Below are 17,466 nucleotides of genomic sequence, written 5' to 3'. Positions count from 1 at the left end.
AATTAAATTGAATTGAATTGAATTATTTTGTGCTGCTCATGTTCGTTCGTGTTTAATTGACTGATGGGCTGTATTCACAAAAGTTCCTGCATCTGGATTAGTACAACTCCACCTTCTACCTGCGTGACTGAACAAGAGTGACTTAGATTAGGCAAGCAGGTTTGAATTATCTACTATGGTTTGTAAAGCCTCTCGTCATTGCCAAGCGATGACTTGAGAACAGCACACAACAGGATAAACCGGAAAGTCTGGATGTCAAAGAGCTGCGTCATAATAAGCACAGTAAACATGACTATTCAATACTCAATAACTGCCTTTAAAGGACATGATCAGGACACTTTACAGCTTTGCTGCTTGTTAAAAAATACATACAATTTATATTTCAGTTTCATTCAGGAGTAAAAAAAATAATATTTAATTCATTTCCAGTTTTAGATTTAGCAGGTTTTAGTAATATCACTGTTTAAATGGATCATTTGAAAAACCTCATAAAACATCCTGACATAAAAGAGTTTTACTAAGGAGGAAGTAATATTCATATTCATATTATTAATATAATAATAATATACATATATATACATTTTACTATTCACAGAAACATGAAATACATTTGAATGACTGAACTTTATCTGGCATATACTGTTGATAAATGGCAGCATGGTGGCGCAGTGGGTAGCGCCATTACCTCACAGCGAGAAGGTCTTGGGACGTTTCTGTAGTTTGCGTATTCTGCGTGGCTTCTCGCTCCCCCGCGTCACCAAAAACCGTACATAGGTGGATTTCTCTAAACTCCTTTTGGGCATGAATGTGAGTGTGATTGGATGTTTTCTTTCATGTTAGCCTGAAATAAACTGGCGACTCATCCAGGGCGTATCCCCCCCCCCCCCCCCCCCTATCACGTGCAGTGTCAGCTAGGATAGGCTGCAAAAGACTCTCAACTAGATAAGCCGTTCAGGAATGAATGGAACTGCCAATCTGCATTATGATCAGGATGGAATGTTATGAATTGGTGTCCATGCCTGAACATTTTCACTTTGATTAAGGCCTTTAAGTTTTACGATAGTGGCAAAAATAAAATGCAAAAACATAATCTTGGGATTCACCAGCTGTACTGTTCTCCCTGTGGGTCTGTCTTCTCATATTTTGTGTTTTGTTTGGAAAGGATCTCGGGGGCGTGACGTGCCGTGACGTCACGTGACGTGCCTGGAAGTCGTTGTGTCTTGCGGTCCCGCTGACTGTTGCAGCGTCTGCGCATGTGCGGAACTCAAGGGGGAAGAGAGAGGGATCTTATTTTGAGGATTTAAAATAGGAAGGAAGGAGTCCTCGGCTGGATTTAATTTAAAAACGCAGGTATTTCAGCACACCTTAGAAAGAAACTCGGAAAGACGAGATTTTATTTTTCCGGAAAAGTACATTTGGTGAGTTATATGTTGGCGTCTGTTGGTAAACTATTGATTTACCTCGAGTAAACTTTCCTTTTACGTGGAGCCTAGCTCTTACTTTAGTTATCCCGTCCAGCAGAACACTGTCATTATTGTTATTTTAATGCTTTTGGGGGTTAGTTTCATTACTTGTTAAGTCGAAGTGTCAAAAGTAAGTAAGCTGTAAGCAGCTGTCAGAACAGGAAGTTCACTGCAACACTGCGCGGAATTGTTGCAATAAAACTAAATAGAGCAGCTCGAGCACGGAAATCGCCGTCAAATTGTCATTTTCATCCGTTTTCGTGACCAAAGTAACAAAAACAATAACGCCGGAGACTTATTTCATCTGATTGTTTTGCGCGTGACTCCGAGCGCGTGCGTCATCGAGTTCAGCGATTAGAAACCTCTGAAGTTCTTTTATATCCAAATCCAAATACAGTGATAACAAAATGTACATATTACAGGTAATTCCGGCTTTCCTGCTCCGCTAACGTTCAAATAAAAGGTTTTTTCTTCTTCTAAAAAAGGATTTAAAGGACTTACAGGATTTAAAATTTACAATTATGTTTATCTGCAGAAGTTAGTTTCAGTCAAAATGACACATTTTGAATCTTATTATACTATAACTATTAATATACTCGTAATTGAAGTAGTGTCATGCATTCCTAAAAAAAAAAGGACACAACTGCGTTGTACTTTGTTTTTCGCAATCAGTATTTATTTTTTCCCCTCAACATAAATAATACCAGTAGTCGTCCTTCTTTTGCACCTGACCAACAGCCAGCTGTCATCACGTGGGATCATTCAGACTGATTGAGCACGATGCAGGTGATCGGTTGTTTGTCTCCGTGGTGACATAAGGCTGACATGTGCCCATGGAATGCTGAAATGCTTCCAATCAGCATGCCGATGGTTCTGGCGTCCTTGCGAGCACCATTTCCTCTTGAGTCCTTCTGCCACCTTGTCGGTGTCGGCTTGTTCAACACAGGTGTGCTCATTTGGGATCGGTTGGATGAAGGCCTCGTGGTGACCTGGTCTCAGATTCACGATTCTTCACAGTAGCCAATCGAGAATCGACAAGCCTTTTATGTTTAATTTTTTTTTACGAGCTATACATATTACCGTTTTCTAATTGACCAGGGTGTATTCATTAAACGAGTTATAGTCTTTAGGTAAATGTTGACTTTGGTGTCACCTCTGCTTCCTGCATGTGGGCCGGGACAACTCCGCCGTCCATCTGCCTCAGAGCCACCACAGAGATTCAGATCAGACGAGCAGGTTGCTAAAAGTGTGCAGGACTTGTGAATGAATGAATGAATAATGAAAGTACCTCATGTAGATGGTAGGTAGGCTAACTTTTCATAGGTCAAGTATGTAGGCATTGTTTTTGTGCGTTTCCTGGCCAATCTATCCAAGCGTTTTTATTTTTTTTATTTTTTATTTTTTATTTTCATTTTCTCACCGCTTATTCCGCTATCGGGTCACGGGCCAAGCTGGAGCCAATCCCAGCAGTCAATGGGCGAGAGGCAGGGGACACCCTGGACAAGCCGCCAGTTCATCGCAGGGCCTATCCAAGCGTGTTATGTATTATTCATATCAGGTCATTTGCATCCACAGATTTTTATTTGTACATTTCAAAAAATGTATAAATTAATTAGAGAGTTTGCTGTTTGTTTTTTTTGTGTTTGTTTCATCCTCAGTCCATTTGTGTTACAGCTGGAGACGACGTTGTGAGCTCTGGGCCATTGGAACAGCTACTTTACATTATTTGGTAACTGTTTTCAGACCTGTTTGTTGAATACATCATTGAATTTTAAAGACAGTGATTACACACTTCTGAAGTTTTGTAGTAACCTCTATTTCCTGCATCCATGGTTGAAAAGTCTGAGTATTTGTACGTGGCTTAGTTCTCCTTCACGTTTTCCCCTTTGTGTTTACTGTTATAAATGATGGCACAATGTTTAAAACAGATTCATTTTCTCCCTCTGTAATTTTTATTCTAAACATTGAAAAAGTTTGAACGTGTAATGCTAAGTTTAGCACTTTCGCGTTTCTTCCCACTAGCGTCGGCTCTGGGACGGCATTTCCTGAGATGTGCTGTGACCGATCTCTTTAGACAAGCGGCTTGTTCCACTTCAGTGATGTCTTCATGGTGGGAGAACCCGCAGCTGCTGGTCAGGGACGGCAACTCGCCCTCTGTCTTCTTCGACAACACCTCCTGCTTCAACTCATCGTCGCTCAATAGCTTTAAGGGTGACAGATTTGGAGGAGTGCCGATTGTGCTCTTGCTCCATTTCTGTGTCTTCCTGGTACGTGTCTGCCGTTCTGAAACCTCGATCCCACAGTCGTTTCAGAAATGATTGATATTTTGTGTGTCGCAGTGAAATTTGTACAACAATTGGCAATAAGCAAGATTTTTGTTACGCTAATGTTGAGTCAATTTTTTTTTTATGCTCGGATGGATTCTTAATGAACTTTGCCTCAACTATTTTATCTTCTGCTGGGGGAGGATAAGAAGATACATGGACGTAGTGAGGGAGGACAAGAAGATACGTGGACGTAGTGAGGGAGGACAAGAAGATACAGGGATGTAGTGAGGGAGGACAAGAAGATACAGGGATGTAGTGAGGGAGGACAAGAAGATACAGGGATGTAGTGAGGGAGGACAAGAAGATACATGGACGTAGTGAGGGAGGACAAGAAGATACATGGACGTAGTGAGGGAGGACAAGAAGATACAGGGACGTAGTGAGGGAGGACAAGAAGATACAGGGATGTAGTGAGGGAGGACAAGAAGATACAGGGATGTAGTGAGGGAGGACAAGAAGATACATGGACGTAGTGAGGGAGGACAAGAAGATACATGGACGTAGTGAGGGAGGACAAGAAGATACAGGGATGTAGTGAGGGAGGACAAGAAGATACATGGACGTAGTGTGGGAGGACATGAGAGTGGCTGGTGTTGGGGAGGACGATGCAAAGGACAGGGTGAAGTGGAGAAGGTTGATTTGATGTGGTGACCCCTCAGGGGACAAGCCAAAAGGGAAAAAGACTCTGTTCTGTCTCCATCGCCACCTGCAGGTGCTGCTGATCCTCTTCTCCATCATCAGGAGGAAGTTCTGGGACTACGGACGCCTGGCTCTGGTAGCAGACAGCGACGGGTCGGTTCGTCGTCTGACCATAGATCCATGTGAGATTGCGAGATTGATCCTTGAAACTTTATTTGTCTGCACGGAACTTTTTATTTCAGGTTTTCTGAATCATCCCACCGCCGTTATGGACGCATGCTATCGATGGATGATCCGGAGTATGAAGTGGTATGTGTGGGGGAAAAAAAAAAACATCTTTGGCATCATGAAGGAACTGCTCTGATATGTAACTGATTTATTTACTGGAACGTAACTGTTAAATACATTCTAGTAGTTCCCGGCACCTTTAAGAGGTGCCGGGATTTGACTTAAATGACAAATGCACCAAATAATCCAGATTAGCATAATCTTAAATGCACGTTTCTTTGATCAAACTATATCTCTTCCTGACAGGGTTGCTGCTCTTGGCTGCTTTACATCCTCAGAATGGAGTGAGTAACTATATATTGTCTGTTTTAGAACAAGTCATTTTATATGAAGCATTTTTTTTGTGTTTTTTTTTTTGTGTGTGTTTCAGTGATGAAAAAATAAAAGCCAAATGTGGCATGGATGCCGTTCACTACCTGTCCTTCCAGCGCCATTTGATCGTGCTGCTGGTGGTCGTAAACGTCGCCTCCCTTGGGGTCATACTGCCCGTCAACCTGTCCGGATACCTGCTGAGTGCGTCTGCAATGTGATTCGATCGCCCGCCACAGTGTTAATGATTAAGCCAGAAGTACTCTCGTAACTTACCTTATGCTCAGATTATGATCAGCATCTGCAGTCTGCTGCAGTTGGTTCATATCTGATATACCCCCCCCCCCACCTGAAACAATGCAATATTCCTGCATTTCTTTCAGCTAATGAATTTGGACGGACGACTATTGGGAATCTTCAGGAGGGGTAACTGCTGTACACAAAGGTGAAAGGTCAGAGCAGGTTTCCGGCGAGCTCGTGACTAAGTGTCGGTGTCCCCTCGTTTCAGAAACGACCTGCTGTGGCTGCACACGTTCTTTGCTGTTCTCTACCTGATCCTGACCGTGTTTTTGCTGCGACACCACACGTCACAAATCAAAGACAAGGGCAGAGAGACGGTGCGTGTGCATGTGTGTGTGTGTGTGTGTGTGTGTGTGTGTTTCTAGACGATGAGCATTCATCATCGTAGATATTTAAGCGCCATTTGGCTATTTAGGCTACTTGTCTGAAGTCGCTAAACCAACCGTCGATGCACAGCATGCTCTAAAAGCATGCTGAATGTGCTGATACCTGACTGATCCATCTTTCACTCTGTAGGCCAGAAACAGTTTATTTGTGTGTTCCGTCCCTAAAACGGCAACAGCGGAAGCTGTAAAGATTCATTTCACGTGAGTCTACTGTGAAATTTACTCTTTCTATATTTTGTGAAGTCATTTTTTTATTTGCTATTGGTTTACATTCCTTTTTTTAATAGAGAGGCGTACCCGTCCTGTGAAGTGTGTTCTGTGACCCTGGCCTATAACGTGAGGAAGCTCATGTACCTTGATAAGGAAAGGTGAGAAGTCCAACATGAATGGAAGTCACGTGAACATTTCCCTCTGTCCCATTTCTGAGTTGGCAGCCTGTGCAAGTCAGCAATAATTTCTTGGCCTGTAGAATCATCACGCGTGTGCAATTATTCACTCGTCATTGTTTTATGGCGTGTGTGTGTGCTACTAATAAAAACATTTTTTTCTTCAACAGTTTATTTGATCAACTTTAACATAACTCAGCAGATCCAGTAATCTCAATGATTCAATATTTCCAGTGAGATATTGTACAGATATATTTTTGGATATTTTTTTGAGCGCCAGCATGTGAAGGATTTTCCATGCAGAGAGATTGTTTAAATTTTTAGAGCTATTAAAAATATATATTATTGTACTTACGGGTATAAATATATTACCGAAAGTTTAAACCATCATATTTATTTGCCTTTTTTTTCACCCCAGGTTGCGTGCTGGAAAGAATCTGTGTTACTATGAGCGCGTAACACAGACCAAAGGGAGCTGTGAGCAGGTTGACCCCCGTTTCTGTGGGCAGCTGTGTTGCTGTGATGACTCTCGTAGGGTGAGAAGCACCAGATGACGAGATGTTTTCTCCATTTAAACGTACAGTTTAGTTGAAGATGAGACGAGCATCGATGAGACTTGTTGTCTCAGGAAGTCTTTCCTTCTCTGTGTTCAGGTCGATGCCATAGAGTTCTACAGTGCGAGAGAGAAAGACCTTCTGGAGGAGGTGAGGAAGCAGGTCGAGCTCGTGCCACAGAGCCCCCTGGGGATCGCGTTTGTCACCTTGCAAACCGAAGCTATGGCCAAACAGTGAGTACATGAGTTTCCTCTTTTTTTTTTCGGTCAGCAGCCACATGACTTCAATTAGCACCGATTGCTCCGTGATTTCTGGACTTTCTTGTAGAAGTAGGCCTCGCAGCCAACAAGGTCGATGTGCGTCTCTCGTTTACCTCACTCCAGTGTTCTGAAAGACTTCAATGCGCTCGAGTGTGGTGGCACAAACTGGTGTTGTGGGAATCCGCCCCAGCCGTCGTCCGACAGTGGCCCTCTGAAGGTGAACGAGTGGCGGGTCAGTTTTGCACCCCATCCTAAAGATTTGTACTGGTAAGTCCCAAGACATCGACCCGTCACTGTGCTCGATGCAGAGCACGTGTTATGGGATCGGTGCCAACAGAGCGAGACTGTAATTTAATATGATCATGGAATCACGCGGTGTGAGTTTTGAGGGCCACATGACCGATGTAGTGTAATTATATCAAACTTATTTGTAGAGTCAACTTTCAAACAATCCAGGAATGTTTCTAATTAATTTGTCCTTGTGCAACACAACTCCTGTTTGTTGGTTAAAGTCCACACACATGACACACAGTATTTCTTCGTACATTTAAGAGCCGGACAGTAATTCATTATTAAATTTAACTGACTTCTGAATCATGTTATTGTTGGTTTTCAAAATGATGATGTAATTTGATCATTAGATTATTTTGCAGGTGATTTTTCAATATGCAGTTCTCTTAGTACTACTGTGAACAATGATTTCAGAGATGTCACCTTGATATTTGATAATTATATTGAACCAGATGTTTATTAATTGATTAATATGTATTGTTATCAGGGCGTATCGGGCAAATGTAAAACATATTTGAACTGTAAGTGGTTTGACTTTTGGCGTTTTTAGTTTAATACCAAATTTTATTGAAGTGGTTTCCATGGAAACATAATTCTTATGGGAACTCAAATGGAGGTCGTCTTTTCTGGAGCATATCTGGCAAACCATTCTAGCTTTACTAACTCTCACACAGGCACTAACATCAATGACAGGTAGTTCTTTCATGTTTTGATTGAATCATGTTTCTTTAGTTTTTCGGATGACGGATGATTTTAAGGTTGAAGGTTTGTCGTCTTCACGATAGAGACGCACTCTACTAACAGGTTACGGCTGGCAGAACATAGGAGAGTGCATTAAAAAAAAAAGGTCTTTGATTGTCTTTGTTTTATCCATAAATGATCTGTAGAAATAATTCTTGATCAGTCCTGACATCTATACCCAGGAGCAGCTGGGGAAATATCTATATTACCAACACGGTCATCTCTGAAATGGTTAAACTTAAGTAACACTATATAAATACTAACCTGTAGATGATGATGATGAACTAAAGTCCCCCCCACGCTCTCTTTCTTTCTTCTAAATATCCTGTTTGTGTTTTTCCTGTTTTCTCCCCCTTGCAGGGAGAATCTCTCCGTCTCTGGCGTTCTATGGTACCTGCGCTACATTTTGATCAACTTCCTGCTTTTCTTCCTGCTAACGTTCCTCACAACTCCCACCATCATTATCACCGCCTTGGACCAGTTCAACCTGACTAAGCCCATCTACTATTTCGATGTGAGTCTCGCACACCCAGACACTCACACTTATCAAGAGTTGGCGTTCAGTGTTTTGGAATCTGCTGCTTGTTTTAGAGCCCTGTGCTGAATCAGTACTTCCCTACTCTCCTGCTGTGGGCCTTCTCTGCTTTGCTGCCCACCATCGTGTACTACTCCACGCTGGCAGAAGCACACTGGACCAGGTATCACTCGCACCTCCAGCTACGCTCACTGGTTTCTGTTGTGAGGAGAATGCGCTTTAATCGTGGCTCACCTGTGTTCCAGGTCCAGTGAGCAGATGAGCATGATGCGTAAGCTGTACTTCTTCCTGATCTTCATGGTGCTGATCCTCCCCTCACTCGGACTCACCAGGTCATTTGGTTTGTCAACACATTAAAAAATGGAATTAACATAATTGTAAATGGATGCTTACTCACGTTAAAGAATGTGGAGGCCCAAGCTGTGCTGTGTGCTTGACTATCTACTGTATATATATATATATACTTGACTATGTACTGTAATATACTTCATAAAGCCTGTGATAACTCCCATTCAAGCATTATTGATTTGAAGTGAACCTTTTTCTTTCTGCTTTTCTTCGTGTGCATCAGTCTTGCCGTTTTCTTCCGCTGGCTGTTTGATCAAGAGTTTTTCTCTGCTGCAAAAGTGAGGTTTGAGTAAGTATTCCCTTTTTAACATCTTGAATTAATAAACAATTACTAACTAGAAAAGCCCTCAGCGAACGCAGACCTACAAATTAGATTTACACCGTCCACATGGTGATCTGGATCATTCTGAATTGTTCTTGGTATCTTTATACAACCAACTATGAAAAGTAAATTTGATTCTTGAGTATCCCATTCACGAACGTCTTTCCTTCGATGCTTCTCTTCCCTTCCGTGCACCAGGTGTGTTTTCTTACCCAACCAGGGAGCGTTTTTTGTCAACTACGTAATTGCGGCCGCCCTGGTGGGCTCAGGGATGGAGTTGCTCCGGTTGCCGGGCTTGCTGCTTTACATCATACGGATGGCTCTCGCTCGCTCGGCTGCTGAAAGGAAAAATGTCAAACAGGTTTGTAATGACATTGTCTGTAAAAGCAATGCTACAATTAAAAGGCTTCACGATATTTAGCGTTTTTGGAAGCCTGAAAGACGGCACTAGAGTCCTGCTCTTATTTAGAAAGGTTTTAATGATAGTTATTATCATTATTCCATGATGACATGCAGGAAATACTTTGACACAGCCCAAAGAATGACCCGCACATTTTCTGATGATTTCCTGAGACTGAGATGTGTACTGTGATGCATTTTTCATCTTAACTGAAGTCAATGCCAATCCCAATTTTGAACTTCTGCTTGTAGAACCAGGCCTATGAGTTTGAGTACGGAGCTATGTATGGCTGGTCGCTGTGTGTGTTCACTGTCATTATGGCTTACAGCATCACGTGCCCTATTATTGTGCCTTTCGGTGAGTAGCTGGGATCTCATCCTTGCACGCATTCAGGCATCAATACATCTGTTTGTCTTCATTATTTCATCCTGTCAACTGACCCCTGTCTCGTACACGCTCCGTACAAACGTGCACGCGAGCAGTCGCTCCCATTTTGGTTATTCTATCTTCACGTCTCCAGGTCTCCTCTACATGATGCTGAAGCACCTGGTGGACAAACACAATATGTACTTTGCCTACCTGCCTGCTCGCATTGACCGTGACGTCCACCTGGGAGCTGTCAATCAAGCTCTGGCTGCACCAATCATCTGCCTGATATGGCTTTACTTTTTCTCTGTCCTAAGAACAGGTGAGAAATAAGCGACAGAATTTCATCATCAGAAAAATGAGCCCCCAAGTTAAAGTAGTAGATCGAGCTGAAACATCTGGGAAACTTTCACTGAATTATTCCATTTCATTATATTTTTATCCTGCGATGCTTCAGGTTTCTGGGCTCCTACGTCTCTGTTCACATTGGTGGTCCTCTTCATCACTGTGTTCATCTGCATCGGTTTCACCTGCTTTGGATGTTTTAAGTACCTCAGTCCTCACAACTATAAGGTAAGCGATGTGCACGTGTGATTTCACCTCTTTATCACCGTGCTAGCTGAGCCCTCATGACGTTTGTGTACTTCTGCAGGTGAAAGAGGAGGATGAAGTGAAAGAAAACAACATGGTACTAGTCCTGTAACGCAGGCGTAAACATTCGATCACCAACACACCTGATCTTGAGTTCGGACCCTGTTATAAATGATATTCTTTTTTTGTTGTTGTTGTTGTTCTTTTTGGAGAGAATTATCAAACTGTCAGATCACTAGATTAGAAACTCCTAGTAAAGACTACCAGGTCTGGACACTATGGCTGCTAGTAATCCGCTCGGGTCCAGTAGTCAAGACCTTTCTGTAATCTTCAACAGTCTTTATTTTATTTTATGTTTTCAATCAAACTCACACTTTGGCAGTATTACTTCATAAACACCAGAGTGGATTAAATTAATATTAGAAAAGCCTGTTTGCTATTATTACTCATGTCTTTTATAATTACAGGTCTACCTGCCCAGAGTGCTGAATCCCAAATCTCCAGTCAGCGCCCCAGAGGAGTCGAAGCCTCGGCAGTCTTACGGCGCTGCAGAGGACAGGCCCACCTACAGCCCAGATGCAAGCTGCTCAGACTGCTGAGTCGGTGTGTTTTGACACTGTCGACAACCAAGATGCTTGATTGTTAATTACTGTCTTTGGCAATGAAGCCAGAGTTTGACGTGGGCACATCCTTCTGTCACTTATGGTCCCATAGAAGGAAAGTCTCCTGAGAGAACAAGAAATTGGAAGTGCAATGCATTCCAAAAACCAGCAATAGTCCATTTTCCTTAAATAAACAGACCGGCGAGGACAGGTGGTGGAATTAATTATTAAATGTTTGATCAACTCAGTGCACACTTTCATGACAATCCTTTTTATCGTGTCTCGTTTCTGGACCAGTTCAACAAGTAATGTCAAACAAGCCATAATGTTTGAAGAGAAATACTAACTTTTTCCTGCAAGCATCGGAACAAGATAATCAAGCCGGCTAACAAGAGTTTAATGTCTTTGCTTTTGTATGGAGGCCTTGTTTTATTTTATTTTATTTTTTACATGTGTCAGTGTTTGTGTGTATTTACAAAAGCACATTTATAAAAAGCAAAGTAAATGCACATTTATAAAAGATAATAAACCCTAAAGGCTGGATCATATTTGTATGAATGTTGAAGCTAAACATGAAATGTCTGCCAAACTGTTTATTAGAGGTCTGGCTTTTATTTGTTTACGGACATATAATTTTAAATATGGAAATAATACCTCATGCAGCTTTCAGATACCTGTCATGACGGTGTCTCGTCATGTGGAGGCGCTGTTGAGCTGCAGACGGAAAGCCCAACGAAGCCAACAGTTTAAAACACTTGAAGGGAAAGTGTTTCATGAAGGATTTGTAAATGATTCTGACATTGGTATGAGTCTGATCACCAGATGAGAGTTTAATTAGCTCAACCTCGGCTGATCTTTCACTATTTATTTCACTATGGTTTCTGTTTTCATCAACTTTATATATTTTTTTGCCGTACCTCAGCTGAGGAAGACCTCTGTTGCCATTTGAAGGCTTTTAGCTTTCTGTTGTGATTAGCACATTGTTAATGAACTGCTGAGCCAAAAGCCTGTCGTGGTGAGAAGAGGGGTTTGGACTATTGGACCGATATCAGCGTACCCTTGGTGAACCTCACGAGAGTTGTTGAAGGGAAAAACAAGAACATAACAGACTCGACTTGTGTTAGGTTTCATTCTCTGTCTTATAGGTCTACAAAGTCCTCCAGGCTCTACACATACTGGTACACAAAGACCATGTGTATTAATACTTGAGCAGCCTATTAAGTCCGTTCCCACCACGTTTAAAAACGGGTTATAAACAGCTTTTCTCATAAGAATATAAATTCTGGAAGGTCTGCATGTATTTCAAGTTTATTGACTCTTTAGTCCTTAAAGTTTGACAATTATTGAGCATTACAAAATCATTTCTCACTCTTTCTCTATGATTCTTTTATTCTCTGTGCGGGAGAGATTAGGCAATAAATAACACTTGGCTGTTATAATAAAACCTACGATGTAGCTGGTTGGTGAAGTAAATCTATAAATCACACAGGCATAAACCGCTAGACTCCCGCACAAAGAGACTTGTGAGACAGACTTGAAAAGACATACCTCAACGAAGTCTCACGAGAAAGCTGTGCAGGGTTAATAATAACTAGCAGATATGCTCACGCATGGTTGAGCTGGAAGGAGATGAGGTTTTCATATCAGACACCTGTCTGTGTGTCTGCGTATGTAAAATGTGTTTCAAGCGCTTGCTGCTGCAGAGGACTGTCTTTTGCATGTTCTGTGGAGAAGGAGTAACGTGAATGTTAGGGCTGCTGGGGCCTGGGAAGCAGCTCCGTTTAGTAGTGCAGCTTTCCACAACCACGCACCAAACTTTGACCAGATGTTGGAAGCAAACACAAATTCATTGGCTTGAGTTTTGGCCCACGTGCTTCTGGGCTTCTAGTAATTGGTGTGTGAATGTCTGATGGGAAATTTGATCAGCCGTGCATGCAAATTGGGGGTGGATCTCATGTCCAAACAGCTGACTCAGATATTCTCACACGTATTCTTTTTTTTTTATATTTAGTATTGTGCAAATGTATAATGTCCAACAACTGAAAGCCTAATTCAAATCAGAATCTTAGTAGAAAGGGGAAGCTGAGTCCTGACCTTTAGTCCCTCTGATCTGAAAAAACTGCATATCCCATAATCTAACTCAATAGCATCTATTGTTAGAGCCACAGGAGCGATTTCCCACAAATCCGTCAAATACCATAACCCCAGTTTGTGAAGTATCACCAGAAGTCCAGAGTTATTCTGTTAAGTTTTACAGCTGATGTTAATGATGAAACTCAGATCCTTTTGTATCTTGTTCTCCTGAAAAGCGAGTATTTATACATCATATTGTAAGGAAATATGAACGTCCTCAGAGGATAAATCCAAGACGACATTAGTTACTGGGCGGTATGTTGCACTGTTTCCTTTACTGTGTGCTGATTTCCTTCCTGATTTTTGCATGTTCAGCTGGCCATGAGGTGCAAAACATTATCCAAGCATTTCATTTGAATGAAGTGCATGCAGCTGAATACACTTTCTATTTCCTTGTAATTATTAACAAAGTACCGTACATCATTCATTTTCAGAAAATGTCATGGAAACGATTAAAAACCAAAGCAATGTATATACTTAGTGTTTTAAAGAAACGTTTTTAGTTCTGTTGAGAGTGAAGCGAGACTGTCGGTGCTAATCAAGGGATCTAAAGCTGCACTGATCACATGGTTACATAAACACAGCCGTCTTTAAATATGGTCGAGTTTGGATCCAAGTAAAGAAATTGAAAAAGGCCATAATAAAGTGTTCAATCTTGCAAAATATCACAGAAGCAGTGGGCGGTGGATGATTCATGGTGCGTTCACAGGTCACAGTAAAATGTAAGAAATGTTTTTACTCCTTACTTTTTCTTCTTTTAAACAAACATCCCACGTTTTTTCAACTGAAGAGGATGATTCAAGGATGACAAAGGAAAAACCCCAATGCTCGGAAGTTTGTCGAAACCAGCGGCTGACCCGGGATCAGAACCCCTGGGCCGGGGCTCGGGCGGAGTCTCTGGTGGCGGCAGGTTGTCTCGCTGATGAGACTCTTCGTCAGATGAATCAGTGGTGATTTAGCTGATAACGTAATAGTAGTTTACTTTACGTGCCCTGTTCTGGATCAGAGTGTTTATCCTGTCCTAATCCAGAACCTCTGGGAGTGTGTTGTAGGTGTGCAGCCCACTGAACTCGGTGATCTCAAGCCTTTCCTAGTATAGTTGCGTTCTGTGCTTTTGTGTACTACAGACGCTATTATTTAGTCACTTCACTCCCTCTCCCTCAGTGATCACTTAATCTCCGCACTCCTGTGTGTGTGTGTGTGTGTTAAACTGGAATTAAACGCTTTTGGCTTTCTAAGGTTTCTGGGGTCAATTTTCCTACATGTCACCGCCAAGATCGATGGATGTGACCTCTGACTGCTCCAATTTGTATATCAACATGACACCGGCCAATCACAGCATCGCGTGGGATGATGCCAACCAATCAGAGTGTCCGGCAGCATCATGCTCTGTGGCACTCCCATCTTTTGTCCGTCAGGATTAGTGCCGTGGCAACGCCGGTCGCCTGGGAGGTGAGTTTCCCAGAGCAGCGGGACCAGTCCGCTTCATTCCAAGTATTACTTCCTGCCTGGCCAATTGGGAAACAGAAGTGGGGTGGTGTGTCTGTGTGTGTCACTTCCAATTCCTAAAACTTCCACCTCGACTGCCAGCTGTAATGAGGTGGCAATCCTGAGCAACAGGCTTAAAGTGTGTTTGTCTGAGTGGGTGGGTGGATTGGTGGGTTGGTGTGGGGCTGTCCTTGTGTGTTCTCTTCTGTGTGGGGGGTACTCTGTTGAAAAGTCACCCCACTCTCTCGCTCTCTTTTCTGTTGGTGGACTACATTTGCAAGGAGGCCAGACAGCTGAGATCACCACTGCTGAAGAAGCATGTGACTCTGGACTGGGGGAGGGGGGGGGGGGGGGCTTTTGTTTGGACATTTACAACCAACACAGAGAGTCCTAGAACGGCATCGTGTCATAGCATGGGAATAAACAAAAAATGAGGAATTATTCAAACCTGCTCTCGTCTTTTCTTATCTCTTCCAATATTCGTGGCCTCGTCTTCCCTTTTTGATGCTTTTCATATAGTCTTCATTTATTTGGTCTGCAATGTCTTTCTTTCTTTCATTATTTTTAGACAATCTAATTTTCATTGTTAGCACAACAAGAAACAACAAGTGAGCCACAGTCGCTACAAGCTGCTGCATGGCTGACTGGAAACTCTGATATGATATCAAGCCAGCAGTAATTACATGCACGCCTCATTTCCTGTAAATCGGTGTGAATGCATTTTGAACGACAGCCCTCTGCAGTAACATTGAGAATGCTTTTATTTTATGGGGGAGTGTTAGCAATCGCAGAAAAAAAGAATATTGCTGGAAGCGGTGAGGACAGCAAATAAAAATAAAGGTAAGGGTAATAAAAAAGATCATCTCGCAGAAACAACGGGATGGTTCTGTTCTCTGTCGTATTTGCTGTTTTGCTTTTGATCAAATAAATTGGATCCTCCCAAGCGCAATCCTGACAAATCCAAATACAAATCCTGGAAATGCTTGTAATTCAGAAGCATTTAAGTCCTGGAATATTTCATGAATTAGTACATTTGAAGGCAAAACTGTAATTTATGGTGAACAACGAAAGGATTATAAAGCAGAAGAGCCCAGCACTGGCATATTGTCCAAAAGTATTTGCTGTAAAGGATCCATTCACGCTTTCTCCGAATATCTCACGCTGGCGTCACATTGCTTGTCCCGGTGAAGACTATACTGGGCCCGCGCCGGGATAAACCACAACTGGTGTTACTTGAGTAGCAGTGAATTCAGGACTACTCGTCTGCTGAACATATTGTGTTTGGGAATTCACATCATCCCTGGAAACCACTGGGGAAAAAGAGTGGGATTTATAGCTAGAAGGACAAACTAAGAGTGATTGAACACTCGCAGGTTCACAGAGCAAAAAGTGGATTCACCTTTGGAATCAAGTTGCTGGTTCAGGTGGAAGATGAAAACTCTTTGGCTGGATCAGATGTAAACGGTGAATGAAAAGAGCTTGCAACAACATGTGGAAGACAAAAATGAGGGAAATGTTGGCACACCCAAACTTATCGGTGTTTCTCAGCGGGCTTCCCCGAGATGCCTGACTGATTTTTCATCATATCAAGGATTTAAATCACACATTTTTTGCAAGATAGGAATTCACGAGTCATACAACAAGTTGTTCAAAAACGGACATTCCTCAACCACGAATACAGATAAAACAACTAATCTTGCAGAATAGAAAAATCTGTTCCTCACTTCTTTCCAAGCTTCTTTTTTTTAATTGCAGACATATCACCCCTCTAACTTCAACCCTTAACCAGATACTCTATGTCTACTCTCTCATTTTCCAGCTCCAAATCCTATTCATGAAATTCCAGTAAACCTGAAGCATCACATTTCCATTCCCTATATCACTCAGAGAGATGCAACTGATGATGTGTACTTAGCAGATACACCCAAAGATGACTTCCTAGAAGCATTCGCCCCTATTCCCACGTGCCGTGAGGGATCTAAGCATGCATCCTGTCAGCTGCGCAACAGGCTTAACAGATCATGTCCTCCAGATACTTTGGCCAAACTGCAAGAGGGAAAAACTGCCAAGAGATTCTGGCTGTAAGGAGGAGGAGGAGGACGCGAAGGTCATTTCACAAAATACACCAAAATCATGCACAGTGTGTTTAATGACGCGTGATTCAGTCTGTTTCTAGTCACATATTTATTGTACATTTCAATCCCAAATTTGATTTGAGCAAACACTGACGCGCACTCCTCCCCATTTTATTTTTTTTTAAATTGAGGTGAAATGAATAGCGTGTGTAAAGCTTACTAATAGTCTATGGGAGGTTTTCTGCACTTCTGACAAATTAAAGTCAATATTTATGTACTCTGAAAGTATCTTTGCAGCCGCACAGTTACGGCCCCAAAGTGCTGCGTAAATGATGACGTCAGACATGACTCGGCCTGGTTTGTGTTACCGTCATGTTCAACCACACCCAGTGTGAAACGTCTAATTAAATGTAATTGCCAAAGGAAAACGAATACGTACTTGTATTAAATTATAGGCCTTATAATTATTGTGTAGCCTTTTGCATTGTGAAATCATTAAGGACAGTGTTGCTATGGCAACCGCCACAGCAAGGTTTGTTGTCGCGGGGCGAGGGCGCGCGCGCGCACTTGCTAGGTTCGCTGTTGTTAGCTAGCAGGTAGCTTTTAAGCGGCACGCAACGCTAAATGACGTTTCTGCTGCTGAACGGCAATTCACGGAAACA

The 17,466-nt window shown here is 42.2% G+C and overlaps 1 protein-coding gene across 1 annotated transcript; it reads left to right on the top strand.

The window, feature by feature from the left end:
* The first annotated feature begins 1,305 nt into the window (after nucleotides 1-1,305).
* On the top strand, nucleotides 1,306-11,635 carry tmem63a (transmembrane protein 63A). Its single transcript, XM_068753523.1, has 24 exons — nucleotides 1,306-1,418; nucleotides 3,138-3,192; nucleotides 3,486-3,730; nucleotides 4,503-4,582; nucleotides 4,672-4,738; nucleotides 4,964-5,001; nucleotides 5,088-5,230; nucleotides 5,410-5,452; nucleotides 5,535-5,643; nucleotides 5,843-5,913; nucleotides 6,000-6,080; nucleotides 6,517-6,634; nucleotides 6,752-6,885; nucleotides 7,036-7,179; nucleotides 8,305-8,458; nucleotides 8,536-8,642; nucleotides 8,725-8,811; nucleotides 9,051-9,116; nucleotides 9,348-9,510; nucleotides 9,801-9,906; nucleotides 10,070-10,237; nucleotides 10,373-10,488; nucleotides 10,568-10,603; nucleotides 10,974-11,635. Exons 3-24 carry the CDS (start codon nucleotides 3,563-3,565, stop codon nucleotides 11,103-11,105), a joined length of 2,331 nt encoding a protein of 776 aa, XP_068609624.1. The 5' UTR covers nucleotides 1,306-1,418; nucleotides 3,138-3,192; nucleotides 3,486-3,562; the 3' UTR covers nucleotides 11,106-11,635.
* Nucleotides 11,636-17,466: the final 5,831 nt, after the last annotated feature.

Source organism: Brachionichthys hirsutus, chromosome 20 (assembly GCF_040956055.1).
Source record: "Brachionichthys hirsutus isolate HB-005 chromosome 20, CSIRO-AGI_Bhir_v1, whole genome shotgun sequence".
In the NCBI taxonomy this organism is placed as follows: Eukaryota; Metazoa; Chordata; class Actinopteri; order Lophiiformes; family Brachionichthyidae; genus Brachionichthys; species Brachionichthys hirsutus.
The sequence above is the reverse complement of the archived record's forward strand: the minus strand, read 5'-3'. Positions and strand labels throughout refer to the sequence as shown.